The sequence below is a fragment of the Camellia sinensis genome, chromosome 13 (assembly GCF_055761805.1).
Source record: "Camellia sinensis isolate YWXY chromosome 13, ASM5576180v1, whole genome shotgun sequence".
In the NCBI taxonomy this organism is placed as follows: domain Eukaryota; kingdom Viridiplantae; phylum Streptophyta; class Magnoliopsida; order Ericales; family Theaceae; genus Camellia; species Camellia sinensis.
This window is the reverse complement of record NC_138973.1, coordinates 138,836,336-138,855,241: the sequence shown is the minus strand read 5'-3', so window position 1 is coordinate 138,855,241 and position 18,906 is coordinate 138,836,336. Positions and strand designations below refer to the sequence as shown.

The following is an 18,906-nucleotide window of genomic DNA, read 5'->3' as shown; positions in this document are numbered from 1 at the left end:
GGAATTGGAGTTGTGCCTTCAAGCTTCCTACAGAGAGATGGCCATTATGCTTAGGATGGTATAAATTATGCAGAGACTGGTAAGCAAATCAGAGCAGCAATAGAGTTTGGAACTTATCTCATCGCACAACCTCCATGTGGGCTTCAGTCTTTGATTGCGTAATTCGAGCTTCATTTCCTGTTCATAGTTTATGGGTCTGGACCACCTCCACCACAAAATAACAGGGGTAGAAAGGAATACATATAGAATACAATATGACTCATATTTCATATGGAATACCATTACAAGTCTGATCATGACACCAAAACTGCTGTAAAACTAATCTTTTGTTTAGGTATATGATTACAGTGAAGATTTGTGAGGATAAGAAGAAAGAAGAGATATAATGCTTATCAAACACAAAACGGGGAAGAGGGGGGGGGGGGGAGATAAGGTAGAATTAAATTAAAATGTCAGCTAAAAACAAAATTTATAAGCTACAGAACTTGCGTTCTCTAGATAAAGAAAATTATACATTTCCAGCCAACCTTGCGTGGCAGCACTACTCCTTTTGAAAGAAAGAGAGTACAAGATCCGTATGTACAGAGAAAAGTTGCGTGTCCACAAAATGCTGTATCACAGAACAAGAAGAGAATTAATAATATGTTTTCTACTTTTACTACCTATACAAAGTCGCAATTTAAACAGCACTAAGAGAACAGGAGGCAATCATATGGCCACTAACCACATGAAATTTGTTCCAAAACAACGATATGAAAGATTAGAACTTTCGATACTGAGATCCCAAAACAAATGTGAAAGAAAATAAATTATCCAAAATAAGCCCAGTAGTAATGTATACACTAACAAACCATTGAGCACACTTGGAACAATGTCATAAAAATACAGAGACGGGTGCCAAGAATAAGAATTTATCAGACTGTAGTCAAGATAAATGAACCAGTGTCACTGAATTTCCACAACTTGCATTAAACAGCATAAATTATATTGGCAAGGAACATACCTTCATAAAAGGTCGGTCACGACTGGGAAATGACTCAAGGAAACTCTCCTTTAAAAGCAATGACACCTAAAGGTCAAAGAGAAGATTATAATGAACAATTTACTGATGTCAATTCTGGAATATAAGGAGTGTTCATCAACAAACTATTCAATGATTGTGGGAATGACTACGCATCAAAGCCCTGCAGTGTCCTTTGCAAAAGAGTGTGATGAAGAAATATGACCTCACTTTCATAACTAAAAAAGAAAGGGCTTCTTGCAGTGAAAGCTTCGAAATCAAAAAACATGCCGATTGTCTCTATATAAGAATATCTTTTTAAGTAAATTCAAATCGCTGGTAACACTGCTAAATAACCCATGAACAATACATACTCTGTTGCCAAGTTTTTGCATTGTAAGCAGTTAGGGGCAATCTCTGCAGAAGGCTAAGATACCAATTAATTTTGCATGCAAATTACAAACGAAGTATATACTAGTTACATGTATAGGCCAACTTCCATCCACGATGAAAGTATAAATATAATGAACCTTATACCTGTTCCATTGAGTTTGGTTCACTGGAGAAAGGAGTACATCTAGACACCCATTGAGATATTTCTAACTACTACACATCTTGAATTTTATCAGTTTATCCCATATTTTAAGACTTAATTGTGTAGTAATATCTATAATTTAGTTATTTAAGGAGAAAGCATTAAAGTAGGAAAATAATTTCCTTCACTGAAGAAGTAATGAAGAATTTCCTGATTCTTTCAGCAAATTCATTCAGTCCATTCTTTCAGAAAACCCAGCTACAAAAATACAAAAGAACAAAAAAGAAAAATATAAACCTTATCATCATTGGACTGGACGTTTGTAATTGTATGAGAACGAAGGTTAGAGCAAAGAGAATCCAAGTAAGATCTCAATACTCCTAAGAAACCCTTGGCAGCTTCAACCTAAAATAATAAGAACACACATAAAACAGTAATTTGGAAGCGAAGAAAATTACTAGGCAATATTACCAGATACACACTTCAATTATGTTGCATTAAATAAAATATGGAAACATGAAGTGCAAACAGGAAACATGTAAATACTAAGACAATTATTTTTCAAAGCTTTACAAATGTTCAAATCACCATGCACAATGAAGTCATAAAAAGGCAAGAAGCCAATGGCCCAAGAACGCCTAGCAGGCATTTGGTATAAGAGGTCAGGGAAAAAAAAAAAAAAAAAAAAAAAAAAAAATTTGTGGGTTTCTAGTCTGGGTGAGAAAAAGAAAAGAAATAATTACATTTTCTCACTATCTTGTTTGGATGGGTAATAAAGCAAAGCATGTAAGAGATGGATATGACTAAGATTTCTTTCTCTTTGTGTTTTTGTAACAATCCCAATTTTGTTTATTTAATTTAGATTATTAATTGTTTTCTTTTAAAATTATTGCCACCCTAGATTTATTTCATTGTGTTAATTGGGTTATTGGAAGATGGATTTAGTTATGTTTGATTGAGCTTCAAAAGTGAGAGAACTTAGCAGTATATGATGTATGCTTTTTGCAGATGATATCATGTTAGTGAATGAGACTAGAGGAGTTAACTCCAAGTTGGGGACTTGAAAAGAAGCACTTGAATCTAAAAGATTTAGAATAAGCAAAATTAAGACAGAGTACATAGAGCGTAATTTTAGTAATAATAACCATGGAAACAAAGAAGTGAAGATTGAGAACCAAGAACTATCTAAGAGTGAAGATTTTCATTACTTAGGATCGATTATCACAACGGTTGGTCCATAGAATTAAGGCGGAGTGGCTTAAGTGGAGGAGTGTGTTTGCGGCGGTATTGTGCAATAAATGAGTACCCACTAGACTTAAAGAAAGTTCTATAGAAACGCTATTAGACCAGCAATGTTGTATGAGACTGAATGTTGGACAACTAAAAAATAGCATATAGATAAGATGAGTGTTGCTAAAATGAGGATACTAGGGTAGATGTGTGGCAAAGCTTAGGAATGAGTATATTCGTGAATGGATAGAAGTAGCATCGATAGAAGTAAGCTGAGAGGGAATAGATTGAGATGGTTTGGTCATATACAATGGAGAATAACAGAGGCAGTAGTGAAGAGATGCTATACAGTGACAGTAAAGGGAAGTGTTAGAGGAAGCGACAAACCTAAATTGACATGGGTTAGTGTAGTAAATAGAGATATGAATTTCCCTAATTTGACTAACCAAATGGTCTTTGATAGAGTCGGGTGGAGAAGAAAGATTTATATAACCGACCCCATTTGATGGGACTTAGAACTTGGTTTGGTTTAGGTCAATCGGGAGGTCCACGAGCCCTCCATTCGCGGATAATACCTTTATGGTATCCCATTTTAATTCTCAGAGCGAACAACTGCTCTATAAGATCCAATCAACCAGCTAGTGTATTTTTGGCTGCATTGTTTTCTCCGTCATATGCTATATTAGTGGGTGTGGGCTCCACACTGTATATACATTTATAACATAGATACATCAACTTATACCCATTCTTACACTCTCTGCACTTAGTTTTCTCACTCACTAACACTCTAGAATGCTCACACCAATACTATCAAGAAGGAAGAAGTAGAGACTAATCCCAAATCTTGTAAAGAGTAGTCGTAGATTGTCCAAGACTCTTGTTTTTCATCATTTGGATCTGTAATTTTTACCAACATTTCTAGACCAAAATTTCTTCATTTGGACACTAGGTAGGAGGTTTCAACCTTTTACATGTATTCCTTGGTGTTTTGTGTTAATTTCTAAAATTATTCATGAGTATGAAACTTTCTCATATCTTTGTTTCTTACAAATATGAGATGAGCACGATTCTTTGATATTCTTTTGAGTTGAAAATACTTAAATCCCACCCTAATTTTATGTAAAACATGTTGATATTGAAAAACCCCAAATTGATCCTAACCGTAGGAATGTGAATTCTGAAATTGTGAGATTTTCATTGCATTAACATGAAATTTGATTTGGAATCTTATTAAAAATGTTAGAACTTCATAAATCTTGTTACAAGCTCTAATTGTATAACTTGGAATAGGAACCCTTTTGGGAGGAATTGTTGTGCTAATTATGTTGGGGATACTCCTCGAGGGAGGAATTGAATTGAGATAAATTGATGTACATAATGCACTTCTTTGGGAAGGAAACTGTATGATGTAGAATGTGTGGAATAAAATGTGGGTGTTATACTCCAAGGTTAGAGACCATAAACTTGGCCAAGTGGGATGACAGGTCCCTTAGGATAGCAACAGGAAAAGCCAAAAACTTAGCCTATGCCTAAGGCAAGGTGCAATGGATAAGCAATCCCACTGTCTGTGTGTGTGTGTGTGTGTGTGTGTGTGTGTGTGTGTTGTAAACTAGTAATTTTGGCAATGCCTGTTAACTATCTGGTTAATGCAAAGTTTAACCCCTTGTTACTCTATATGTGAATTCTCTCATATGTTCTCATTTTGTTTATCATAGCCAACTGCACATGTTATACTCTACTCCATGCTCACTCGCACACTTCACCATTGTGGTGCTGGTACCTGTTATTGGTAGACGTTATCTACTGATATGGGCTCAAACCGTTTTATTTTCCATTTTAGATGCAAGTGGGTCTTAGTTGGGTGAGAAGCTATTTGTGCTGAAGTTTTGGCGCTTTCATGTTTTAATCTGTTAATGAGCATTTACCAGTGCAAATTTGAAAGTATGTCGGAAATTATTACATTTTTATATATTTAATCATTTAAACTATGTTGTACGGCGTAGAGACTTGATGCACGTATTTTGGCCCTGGCGTTGCAATGTTTTGTAATCCTTATATTTGGAACTTGATTGCCTAAACTTGTATGCTTGGATGGATTTGGATGCTTGCATGTGGGGAACAGGGAAAATCTTATAAATGATGCATCACGTGACAAACTTCTTTGATAAATTTTGAATGCAGCGTAAACAAATATTTACTAATTTTAGAAATATGTTTTCAAATATATGAATAATAATTAAATAATTGTTTTAGAAAAATCGCGGTGTGACAATTTTAATGGGCAATCTCGATATTATGAAAATGTTATGGTAAATTACAAATACACCCCCTAAGTTCTCTTAAAATACGATTTGTCCCCTATTGTTCCTCAAATTACATCACGCCCCTTGAAATTTCCAATTTCCTAACAAATGACCCTTTTTATTAATAAATCAAGTCAATTAACTGTTTTTAATAATATTACAAATTCATTTCAATTAATAATTCAAGTAATTTAATCTTGATATAGAAGAGTAGTTAAGAATTTCATTTTTTCATTTTTTCAGTTAATTCTGTTAAATAAAAAATTCTGACAATGGGATATTTATAATTTTTCAAACCACGGGGAACAATCAGTATTTTAAACAAACCTCAAAGGGTGTATTTGTAATTTATCCAAAATTTTATAACCAAGCAATTTGTTTCTCACCACTTTTGGTGAGAGATGAAATAGGCAAAATAAGAGAGCTAGTTCTCACCATTTCTCACCTAATTTATAAACCAAGCATGAGAAAAAGTTATGTTTCTCTTCATTTCTTATCACTTCTCACCAAATCACCCCATCCAAACACTGTTAAAGTTTGTAAGTCAAGTTATGAATTGATGGGGAACACAAGCTAAACAGTGTTAAACTTATATATATCATTCAGTTATCCAGAAGAACACCAGTTGTCATATTTTGAGCCATGTAACTTATTAGGTGTAACTATGGTAAAGAGAAACTAATCACCATGCTCGGTTTCAATTTTTCAAAAACTGTTTTCAGAAAATTCTACTTTCTTATTTTCCGTGTTTTTTTGTTTTTACTGATTTTTTTAATATTTTAAGTAATTTTTTTTACTTTTTAGGCATACCTAACATAAATATACCTAAAAAGTAAAAAATTTGTGAAAGAAACCTTTTAAAAATTCACTAAATATCAAAAATACAAAAAAAAATACGAGAATTCAGTACATTTTTTGTATTTTTATGTATTTATTAATTTTTAAAAATATTTTTTCACAAATTTTTTACTTTTTGGATACATCTAAATAAGGTGCATCTAAAAAAGTAAAAAAAATATTTAAAATTTTAAAAAAATTCACTAAAAACAAAAAAACACGAAAATCAAAAAACTCAGTTTTCAAAAAACTTAACTCAAAAAACTCAAACCAAACACACTGAATAAATCCTTGAAGGATGCATGGTACAGGGAACACCTGCAGCCATTTGATCAGATAACCATCCATATATACTATAGTTGAATTTTCAGTTAAATATAACTGGAAAATTGAAAAAGAATAGAATCTTGTACAACATACCTGTGCATCAGTACATTCATACGCTGGCCTTTTTCTCCCCAAGAAACTCTCTCCCACAAGTTTTGCATGGTAAGGAATTAAGTATGAGTACAACTCCTTCTGCTGGGGTAGTTGAGGTATTGTTGGCGACCTCACCTATTGCCTCATGCAATAGCAAAAATATATGATTGCCGAGTTTGAAAGTGCGTTAAACTAAAGTTTAATATGTAACAACAATATGAGGCAATGAAACAACCAAATGAAAGCAGCAAAAAGAAATAATGTAAAAAGATAAAAGCAAGCAATTGCAAGCTATGCTAGCGGGGCATATAACGATAAGCATACTTGTACTAGCATATTTTAGAGCTTTGATTAAGACTGACCCACATTGCCTTGCATATCCATGTCAAAATCAGTCCTAATTGTTAAATTAAAATACTCCAAAGAAAAATTTAATGGCCTAACAATAATATTTAATCCCCAATCAAGGCCACCCCATACCTGTAACCAAGATTAATCATATAGTTCACAGAAAGGATCAAAGTATTTTATATGTTTTATTAATCACAGCTCATTTGAATCCACTGATCAATGTCCTAAGAATATGCACTTTGATGCATGTCAACCCTTTCCCCACCCATCAGCTTGATGAGACAGATTTATGAATAATCGGATTCTCCTGCATATGTTATTTGTGAACTGGAATAGTTTTTAACCAAACTGCATATAGAAATCAAATACCATGTGATTAAGCTTATTGCCCTCTTAATCAATCAGTAAAAAAATGGAAATTCAGGACTATGTCTACTTTGCGCAGCAACTAGTCTCAATGTAGGTGTTCGTAAGATAGTGTCGGTCCTGGCCTGACCTGGCCTCCTTGAATCCCAGTTATCTGACATTTTTTCTCTATGTTGAGAGAGAGAGAGAGAGAGAGAGAGAGAGCTACTTTTCGAATAGTTTGTACTACACCTATATGATTCTTGATCATGTAACCGTATCAATTCATCAGGAAAAAAACATCAACTTGTAAAAGATGATACCAAGTGTGTGGTGGGTGGTGAAAGTGAGGCTGGACTTCTTTAAGAGGAAGGAGAGAGAATGATCAATCTATTGGCTAAGCCGGAGGTTGGTCGTCGGCAGCGGTGGTTATTGTTTTTGGGTCCACGTTCGTTTGAGATTGAGGAAGCAGCCGATTCTATATTTGTTGATTGTTGAAAGAGGTCAACAGTTGTGTAAGGAAATCGACTTGATTTGTGAGGAGATTTGTTGGTTGGTAGCCAGGCTGCGAGCGGCAGCAGAGAGTGATAGGTTTTCTAGGTCGGGTGTGGGGTCGTTGGCGGAGCTGTGCATGTTGGTTGTGCAATGATCAGGAGGCAGACTGGTCAAATGGTGGTGATGATGGGATCTCAACATCAGCAAATTTTCGTTCCTCAATCAGAGGGTCATTGGAAGGGCCTTGTTTTGGTCCTCGAAGGTTTTGATCCGAGTGGTGGTTAGGTTCACGGGCAGCGGCCGTCGATGGTGGTCGATAAAGGGTTGGGGCGAACTGACCAGCAGTGTCTGATTCATTTGGAACAAGGGCGTCAAACTGCAAGTCAGCGGTTGACCAAGATGGTTGTCGTGATTTTGGGCTAGATCATGGAAGTAGGTGGTGGGTCGTGCTGGCTCTAGTTTGAGGGTGAAGAAGTTTGGGTCAGGTTTGGAGCAAGGGCGAGGTCTGGGGTTGGGGGTTGGGCATTAATCTGTTTTGGCTGGTTTGGGTTGGGCCAAGTGATGAAGCCTACGGTTGGGCTGCCTAGGATGGGGAATGGTTTGGACTACAGGGGTTTGGGCCAGTGGAGTGCTCACAGACAGTTGGGTGTTAGAAATGGGTTTGCTAAAGTGGGCAAGTCAAGGCATGTGGTTGGTATGGGCTGAAATGTGTTACAGACTGGTCTGCTCCAAAATGTGGGTGCCAATCCATTTATCCATCCAGAGGGTTTTCGGGTCCATCCATAGTTCTTTCGGCCAGGGCGGGGCTATGGAAGGCAGGTCAGAGCTAGTGGGGGAAGGTCATCGTCGGGAGGCAAGGGCTTATTAGCATGCAGCTTCAATGCAAACCAACGACGACTTGGGTCTGCAATGCCATGACAACTTCGGACAGGGTGTGTGGGGAGGATGACTTTGATCAAGAGTACGTTATGGAGTATTCCGATGTGTTTTATGTCGGTGCATGTCATTCCGGTTTCAGTGGCTGGAAAAGTAATAGCATTATTTTCTTTGGGGTGGGATGGGTGATGAGTTTAAGTTTCATTTAGTGGATTGGAAGTCAATTTGTAGTCCAAAGTTAGTTAGTAGCTTTTAATAGGGCGTTGTTGGGGAAGTGGCTATGGCCATTCGTGGGGGGAATCAGATCAGCTTTGGCGTCGGGTGGTGCTTGCGAAATATGGAATTGGGTGGGGGAATGGTGCCCTAGGGAAGTAAGGTTAACTCAATAGTAGTGGTTTGTGTAAAGGTATTTGGCTAGGGAGGGGAGAGTTTTGGAGGTGGATTAGGTGGGTAGGGGTGATCGGGGTACGGTTCTAAAAGAATAGGTGGTTTGGTGCTCAAACTTTGGCATCTCAGTTTCCGTTGCTATTTCGGCTTGCCAATTAGAAGGATGCGGAAGTGGCTTCTTATTTGACTTTAGTAGGTGGACCGTGTGGGATGTGAGGCTTCGTGGGGCAATGTTTGTTTGGGAGGTTGGTCAATTAGTAGATCTTATGGTTTAGGGGGTTGGGTTGGAGGAGGATGGTTTGGTGTGGTGTTGTAAGGAGGCTAAAGGGGGTTTTTCGGTGTCATTGTTTTATCAGGCCCAGGTGGGACCCTTGGATGTTGCTTTTCCTTGGCAGGGTGTGTGGGTGGTTGTTGTGCCATCCAAGATGGCATTTTTTATGTGAACGATTGTGCATGATCTGATTTTGACTTTGGATAATTTGATTCGTCGTGGTTAGATTCTAGTCAATTGGTGTTGTTTATGTTGTCTAGATGCGAGTTGAATTTTGTAATAAGGTACTAAGGTTGAATACCATACTAAACCAAACCAAACCAAGCCTTAAGTTCCATCAACTGGGATCGGCTACATGAATCCTTCTTCTCTATTCGACTCTATCCATGGCCATTTAGTTAGTCAAATTTAGAAGATTCATATCTCTATTTACTACACTAACCATGTCAATCTAGGTATGTCTCTTCCCCTATTAGTTCCATCTACCGTTATTGTATCGTATATATTCACTGCTGCCTCTATTAGTTTCTGTTGTATATGACCAAACCATTTCAATCTATTCTCTCTCAACTTATCTTCTATCGATACTACTCTTGTCCATTCACGAATATACTCATTCCTAACTCCGTCTTTTCTAGTCTTACCACACATCCACCATAACATTATCATCTTAGCAACACTCTATCTTATCTACATGTTATTTCTTAGTTGTCCAACATTCCGTCCCATACAACATCGCTGGTCTAATAGTCATTCTATAGAATTTCCTTCTATCTAGTGGGTACTCGTTTATAACACAGTACTCCCGACGCACTCCTCTACTTAAGCCACCTTGCCTTAATTCTATGAATCACATCCGCTCCAATCTCCCCAACCATTCACAATCTTCACCTCTTCTCTGCTTCCATTGTTAATATTAGTAAAATTACACTCCATGTACTTTGGCTTAATTCTGCTTATCCTAAATCTTTTAAATTCAAATGCTTCTCTCCAAGTCTCCAACTTAGTGTTAACTCCTCTAGTCCCATCCACTAATACGATATCATCTACAAAAAGCATATACCATGGCACACCATCCTTAATATTTCTTGTCAACTCATCCATAACTAAAACAAAAAGATAAAAACTTAAGGTAGATCTTTGGTGTAATCCCACAATAATTGAAAATTCACTTGTCTCTCCAGCGGGCGATCTAATAGTGGTTACCATACCTGCATACATGTCCCTAATCACATCAATATAACCTTTTGTCGCCCATTTCTTCTCTAGCACCCATCAGATTATATCCTGAGACTCTCTCTCATATACTTTCTCAAGATCGATAAAAACCATATGAATGCCTCTTTTCTTTTCTCTATATTTTTGTATTACTCTCCTCAAAAGATAGATCGCTTCCATCGTTGACCTGTCAGGCATAAATCTAAATTGATTCTCTGACTCCTCTGTTATATCTCGCAATCGACGTTCAACCACTCTCTCCCACACTTTTATTATATGACACTTTAGCTTGATTCCTCTATAGTTGTTGCAATTCTGAACATCTCATTTATTCTTATAAATTGGCACTAAAATATTCTTTCCCCACTCCTCTGGCATTTTCCTAGTCAATAAAATCTTGCTAAATAATCTAGTCAACCAAGCAACTCTCTTCTTACCCAAACATTTTCCAAACTTCAATGGGGATATCATCCGGTCCTAAAGCTTTATTCGATTTCATCTTCTTAAGTGCAATTTCTATTTCAAAATTCCTAATCCTACAATAGAACTTGCAACCTTGGTTTTCCTTATTACTGGCTACTTCCTCCCCTTTCGACCTTCCTCCATGTTTCTCATTTAATAATTTCTCAAAATAGATCTTTCACCTCACCTTAATCTCTTCATCCTTCACCAACACCTTAGAGTTCTTACTCTTGATGCACTTAATTTGATTAAAATCTCTTGTTTTCCTCTCTTATCTTAACAAGTTTGTATATTATCCTCTCCCTCCTTACTATCTAATCTAGTGTATAGGTCATCATAGGCTTTCAACTTAGCCTCTCTCACTACTTTTTTGATCTCCTCATTAGTCAATCTGTAACTCTTAAGATTTTCCTCAGTTCTATCCTTATGCCACTTTTTAAAGCACTTTTTTTGTCTTTACTACCGCTTGAACCTCCTCCCTCCACCATCAAGTTCCCTTAGAGTTGAGTCCCTTTCCTTTCGCCCAAAGGACTTCCCGTGAGATTCTCCTCATACAATTAGCCATCGAATTCCACATAGCGTTAGCATCATCTTCCAAGTCCCAAGTACCTTCTTCATCCATTCTATTCTTAAATATTTCTAATTTATCCCCTTTTAGGCTCCACCATCTCGTCCTACGATACCCAATATCCTTCCTAACTTGGTATTTCCCTTTAAAGCATAGATCTAGTACCAAAATCCTACGTTAAGACGTCAGGCTCTCTCTTAAAATCACTTTACAGTAGCTACCTTTTAGACGGTCCACTTTTCTTACTAGAAAGTAATCTATTTGACTCCTAATTGACCCACTCTTAAAGGTTATCAAATGCTCCTCTCTTTTTTTTTTTTTTGGGTGCATAAGTCATAAATAAAAACAAAGGTTGCTTTGGTAGAGCTTTCTAAATATAATTTGAATGTAGGAGTTGTATTTTGAGTTTGTGAGTTTTGAAATTATGATTTGAGTGTGAAAAATTTGTTTGGTAAAAGAGTTTTGAATTAAATGGAAAATTTTTGATGTGACATATGATATTTGATACAAAAACTTACAACTCATAACCAAACATACAACTTAAAATTCTATTAAAGCACATAAATTTTTTTTAAAAATTCGGAAAATATTTTTTTCAAATATATAAAAATTAACATATGTCAATTGTCAAAAAAAAAATTTGCACTGTTCCGGTCAACCGGTGGGACGACCGGTTAGGCTAAATGTTAAAAAAAAAAAATTGAAAATCGCGCCTCTGTGTGAGTTTTCTACAGAGTTTTCTAAATGTTGTAGAAGTATACTTTGAACATCCTATCCAAACATCATATTGGAATATGGGGGAAGAATCATAGTTTGGAAATCGTTCCAAACATAGCCAAAAGATTTACAAGAATACAAGGGGCATACCCCAGGACCTAAAGCAGCTACATACAAAACGAACCGAGAAGACAGAACAACTGGAAACCAGAAGACAAAAATAAGACAAACTTTAAATGAAAAAAAAACAACCAAATGACTTGTTCAAGATCCATATTCCAATCAAAAGATAGGGAACATGAACAGATACATTACCTAGATATCAAACACCTATGCAACCATATGTCACAAGCCTTAGACCAACTTAAGCCTTAGACCAACTTAAAGGTTATCAAATGCTCCTCTCTCTTTGTAAACATAGTATTAGCTACCACTAGGTCAGAAGCCAATGCAAAATTTAAAATACTCTCTCCAGCCTCATTTCTATCACCAAAACCATACCCACCATGCACCCTCTCATAACCTAGTTTATGTATTCCTACATGGCCGTTGAAATCTCCACCTATCACTAGGTTCTCTCCTATGGGTATCTCCTATAATACCTCATCCATTTGGTCCCAAAAATCTCTATTAGTCTGATCATCTAATCCTACTTGGGGGCCGTATGCATTAATAACGTTCACTATATTCTCTCTAACAACTAGCTTAACTATTAGTCTGATCATCTAATCCTACTTGGGGGCCGTATGCATTAATAACGTTCACTATATTCTCTCTAACAACTAGCTTCACTAACATAATCCTATCACATTTCCTAATGACCGCAACTACATTTTCTACAAGACCCTTGGCAACTATTATTCCTATCCCATTCCTGTGTCTATCTTTGCCACTATAATATAGTTTAAAACCGATATTCTCTATTTCCCTAACTTTCTTACCTATCCACTCAGTTTCTTGTACGCAACCTATACAAACTCTCCTCCTAATCATGACATCTACCAATTTCATAGTCTTACTAGTTAAAGTTCGTACATGCCATGTGACTACCCTAAACCTATAGTTTACCCATGCTCATCCAAAAAAATGCAAAAATCTTTTCCCATTTTTCACCGCACCCAGGCGTCGATGCGGTGCCCTTTGCTCACTTTCGAAACACTCGGAGGTTAGCGCAACGCATCACTTAACAGAAACAACTTAGCATTTAATCGATTCAAAGTAGGATTCATTTTCAGCCAATATCAGCTTATATCCACACACACAAAGCCCTATGGACTAAATCTTCCATTCACTCAACTTAATACTCTTGTTTATATGATGCACCATATATATAGAGTGAGAGATACAATCAAATCCTTTCAGATAAGGAATTGAAATAAATCTAAGTTACAAAAAATCATAAGAAGTACAAATCATGATATCTCCATATATTTTAATATCTTTCATATTTTCTAATATCTTTGACAATATAATCTTATCTTCAACACTCCCCCTCAAATTGGAACACGGAACAGTTGAAGTGAAGTGTCCAACTTGAACTTAAAAATAGGATGATCATCACAAACAACTATAATGAAGTTGTCAAATGACAACAACAATTGTAATAATTCCCTTCAATGACAACTTCACTGAACATAGGTAAGGAACCAATATCTTGTAATAGAGAAACGTGCATTGAATCAATCATGATAGCAATAAAAGAAACCAACTGAGAGAGAGAAAGCAACAAGGCCGAAGCAACTACAAATCACCACAAACAAAAAGGCCATAAAAAGGGCATTTCACAAAGAATGCTACCGAACACACCGGTAGCCTAAAAAAAAAAAAGAATCAAATATGTGCTTCTCATATCAGCACAAGGACCCTAAAAGGGTAGAGAAATAGCCAAAAAAACTCGGCGTATCACAAAATAATGCTACCAAACACACCAGCAGTCCCAAAACAAGTAAAAATCACAAAGTTTGCTTACTAAACCAACAAACTATTGATCAACTCAAGGAAGAGGGAAAACACCTTGATAACAAAAAAGGTGGAGTGAGAAAGCACTCTAGAGAGAAACAAGCCAAGGGTTTGGTAGGCTCTAATAACAAGTTGAATTTTGTAATAAGGCAATAAGGTTGAATATGAAGAAATAATAGAGACAGAAAAGAGAAAGGAAAGAACATAAAGATTTAACATGGTTCAACCAATATTAGCTTACATCTACACACACAAAGCCCTATGGGCTACATCTTTTATTCACTTAACTTAATACTCTTATTTACATGATACACCATATATATAAATAGAGTGAGAGATACAATCAAATCCCCTCAGATAAGGAATTGAAATAAATCAAAGGTATAAAAAAAAGTAAAAATAAATAAAAATTCATAATAAGCACAATTTATAGGATCTTCATATATTCTAATAGAGTCTGTGTCACATCTTCTTCTTCATTGCCCACATTTCAGATTTGGGGATTATTTTTGCAGTGTTTGGTCTGGATTGGGTGCAACCAGGGATTATGAAGGAGGTGTTGTAACGACCGAAAAAAAATTTGAGCTTTTATTTAATATAATTAAGCACCAATTGAGTTTAATTAATTATAACTAAGTCCACTAGTTTCCCTAATCATTTGAGCTTTTATTTAATATAATTAAGCACCAATTAAGTTTAATTAATTATAACTAAGTCCACGCGTTTCCCTGATGGTTTTAGTTTAGAACTTGTTTATTAATTTTTTGTGCATTCATGTACCTCGTTTTGCATGCACTTGAGCACGATATCCAAGACATGGAATTGCCAGATCTGGTATTAGATGTCCTTATGCTTGTGCAATATTACTGGTTAATCTAGAGATCCTAGTGAATTGGGAATCCCAATGCATCGATTACCTCATTTCGCATATTGCACGCACGCGAGCCTGATCCGATTTGAGATTTGAGACATGGACTCTCCGAGTTCAGAAACTATTATTTGTGTATTTAATTATTATTAGTTGACTCCACGAATTTCGTGAAATTCTAGTATAGAAATTGAGCATTTTTTTTGTCCGAAACTATACAATTTTTAGCTAGGGTTTTAAGGGAAGCACAAGACCCTTGAACTAAGCAAATATAATGTTTTTTTCTTTTTTTGGAATCCTGGAGGACCAGCTGAATCTGTCTCGCTCTTTTCCCTCACATTTGTCATCTTTATCTCAAATAATGCATACAAACACTTGGGTTTTACTTGCACCTTCTTTTCCATTCACCATTTGGGAAATGTATATATATTTATGTATACTTGAATCTGATTTTTGAACCTAGGGTGAGGAAGATTCAAACTTAGCATTAGTTACAACTTTGGTTAAGGGTTAACCTAGGGTTAGTTTAGGGCTGTTAGGGGTTGAGTTAGAAGGGAAGAAGCCCTCATTTCAGTCACTTCATCCCCCAAACCGTGACACTCTCCCACTCTCTTCTCTCTGTAAATTTGTCCCCTCCTCCCTCTACGATTCTCATACAAAACCCTTGCCTCGATTCTTGTTTGTCAAAGCAAGTGTCCTTGTGTTTTTAGGCTTAGAACCTTACTTTAAGGAGTGATTAGAAGACTTGAAAGTGGTTTTTAGTGTGTTTTGAAGATCAAAATTGAAGGACAAAGCTTGTTCTTGGAACATCTCTCCCTTTCAACCTCTTTCCTCCATATGTTTAGTTGTTAAAGCTTCAAAGAGGTAGGGTTTTTCTCATATCTTGTTTAGAAAGCATGCTAGCGTTTTATTTCAAAATTTATGGCATGATTTTATCTATGGAAGTATGATTAGTGTGTACTTGATCTAAAATATGAGTTATTTAGTTGATTCATGCCTTTGTTTGTTTCTCATTTGTTGTATGCAGATGATGCCCTAATTTTTTGTGGGGTGGCGGTGGAGCAGGTGGTTACTTGAGATGTATTCTGTTGTGTTTTTTAGGCATGATCGGGCCTCCGGGTGAATTTGAGGAAGTTCGAGTTGACTCCAGTGGGGGAGGTGGAGAGGTTGCCAGTGCTAGCGGCAATGTTGGGGTGTAGGGTATCGGCTTTACCGGTGACTTATCTGGGTTTGCCATTGGGAGCAACGTTTAAGGAAAAAAAGGTATGGAAAGGGGTTGTGGAACGCATTTAGTGCTGGTTAGCAGGGTGGAAGAGGCAATATCTTTCAAAAGGAGGGAAGATTGACTTTGATAAAGAGTGTTGAGCAACATTCCGACATACTTTTTGTCTTTGCATCTTATCCCGGTGTCTGTGTCACGACGGATTGAGAAACTTCGAAGGGAGTTCTTGTGAGGTAGTGGAGGGAACGTTTTTCGGTATCATTTGGTGGATTAGGGGAAGATTTGCCAATCCAAAGTGGCAGAGGGTATAGGGGTGCGGAGTTTGGTGACTTTTAATAGGGCTTTGTTGGGTAAATGATTGTGGCGGTTTGCTTGGGAGCCAAAAAAAGGTGTGGAGATAGGTGGTGGCTGTTAAATATGGTTTAGGTAGGGGGGATTAGGGGACTGGGGAGGTGACTGGCTCTCATGGATGTGGGTTATGGAAAGGTATTTGATTGGGGAGAGTAGAGTTTTGGGATCAGGTGGGGTTCCGGGTAGGGGATGGGTCATGAGTGCATTTTTGGAAGGATTGGTGGTGTGGGGATGTTTTGATGGAAGATCGTTTCCCTTTGATCTTCACTATTGTGATGGATCGGGAGGCTATGGTGGCATCTTATTTGGGGGGTGGGGGATGTGGTGGTTTGGGATATTAGGTTACAACGGCAGGTTTAGGATTGGGAGGTTACTCAGTTGGTAGAGTTATGAGGTCACTTGTATGGGTTGGGGGTGGCTAGGGTGGAGGAGGATGCCTTGGTGTGGAATGTGGTGGGGACTAAGGGTCGTTTTTCTGTTTCATCATTCTACTGGAATATGGTGGGGGAGGTGAGAAGGGATTTTTCTTGGCAGAGTATTTGGGTTCTGAGGACTCCGTCTAAGCTGGCCTTCTTTATGTGGACAGCAACTTTGGGTCGGAATCTCACACTTGATAATTTGATGCAACGTGGTCATATTTTAGTCAATTGGTGTTGTATGTGATGTGAAGATGCAGAATCTGTGGATCATTTGTTCTTGCATTGTCGTGTGGCTTTTCGTTTGTGGGGCTCTATATGTTCTCTCTTTGGGATTGTTTGGGTACAACCGCGGGGTGTGTTGGACATGTTGTGGAGTTGGTGTAGGGTTCGGGTTGGTCGTCAAAGGCGGCATGTGTGGGCTTTGGCGCCGTTGTGTTTGACGTTGCTAATGTGGTTCGAGAGGAATAGACAGACGTTTCAAGAGGCGTCTCATTCTGTGTCTTGGCTCCAAGGTCGTTTACTTACAGTTTTATACAGTTGAGTTGAGCGGAAGGTTGATCCAGATATGTTTGCTTTTTTAGATTTTTTGAATGATGTGATTGGGTAGGAGTTGGTTTTTCTTTTCGGTTTTTCTGTATTCATTGCATCATCTTGATGATTTTCCAATAAAATGTTTATTTATTTATCAAAACAGTTAAGTTGGATTTTTGTCTTGAAATCTCTAAACATGTTATTAGTACATGATTTCATGAACTTTGAATATAACATTACCTTTCTTGAAATCATGAAAAGTATTATTTCATTAATTTTTGGTTTTTTTGGGGTTAAAACCTCAAAAAGTGTAATGGCCCCGTTTGGGGTAACTGTTAAAACAGCTTATAGATTATACCTTAAAAGATTATAGATTATGACTTTAATCAGAAATTGTTAATCTATTTGGTGTAGCTGTTGGATTATAGATTTAAGTTGCTGAGTAGTGTTTGTTAAATAAGCTGTGAAATAGCTTTTTCAATTAATTTTTATTTTTTGTTTGTCTACATTTCTCATAAAAAATAATAATAATAATCTATAGTCCATTTGGGTCTTTTTCTATTTTTAAAAAAATAAAAAATAAAAAAAATTAAGAGTATAACATAAATTAACATGTCCACAGCAGAAGCTGATAATCAGAAGCAAGGGGTGAGCAGCTTCTCAGAATCAGCTTTTTTGAGTTAAAATAAGCTGCTAGAATCAGAAGCTGTTTGAAATAAGTTTAACCAAACAGTCCAAAATAACTTTTTCAAAGCTAAAAGCCATAAGTTAGCTCTGAAAAGCTGAAACAAACACCCCCAATGTATGGCATGTTTGATGACTAATAGTAAAAAGAACATGTGATTTGGACAACTTTGAATTTTGAGAAATTGGGGAAAATGATATAGTTAGATTAATCATGGGTTAAAATGAGTTAGTCTAAAAGATGGTGTGATTTAAAGTTGAATTACTATTTTTCCCATGATTTTTACCCTAGTTGTGCTTTTTAGTTTCTTAAAAATATATGTTTCCATGACTATTTTATTATTTTAGTTGTGTTTATAAGTTATTTGGATTATTTTATAAAGGCAAGAAAGGTAATTTTCACACTCTAGGGGTAACATAGTCATTTGGGAATATTTGCAGTTATTTAATTGAAATTGCCACGTAAGAAATTAAATTGGGGTTCATGAAGGGCAAATTGGTAATATCATGCTTTGAGGGCATTTTGGTAACTAAAACCTTAGGGGTAATCTGGTAAATTGTGCTTTAGGGGCATATTGGGCATTTCACACTAAGAGTATATTACTATTATAATCGTAGGGGCAAATTGGTAAAATTGGCTAAAAAGAGCATTGTTGACAAAAAAAAATGGCTAAGTGTTGGAAATTACTCTAACTATCGAATAGTGGGAATAGGTGGATGTGTACGTATGGCAAGACTAGAAAAGATAGAGTTAAGAATGAGTATATTCGAGAATGGATAGAAGTAGTACTGATAGAAGATAAGTTGAAAGAGAATACATTGAAGTGGTTTGGCCATATACAACGAAGATCAACAAA

General features: G+C 36.6%; 1 protein-coding gene across 1 annotated transcript in view; it reads right to left on the bottom strand.

Annotated features, from left to right (window-relative positions):
- Positions 1-243: 243 nt before the first annotated feature.
- The window catches only part of LOC114306199 (DENN (AEX-3) domain-containing protein), a 32,484-nt gene continuing 13,821 nt past the window's right edge, over positions 244-18,906 (bottom strand). The window contains exons 16-19 of the mRNA XM_028251398.2: positions 6,326-6,460; positions 1,833-1,940; positions 1,004-1,069; positions 244-610 (exon numbers count right to left, since the gene is read on the bottom strand). Coding sequence (XP_028107199.2) covers positions 542-610; positions 1,004-1,069; positions 1,833-1,940; positions 6,326-6,460 — 378 coding nt within the window. The 3' untranslated portion in view covers positions 244-541. The remainder of the gene's footprint in view (positions 611-1,003; positions 1,070-1,832; positions 1,941-6,325; positions 6,461-18,906) is intronic.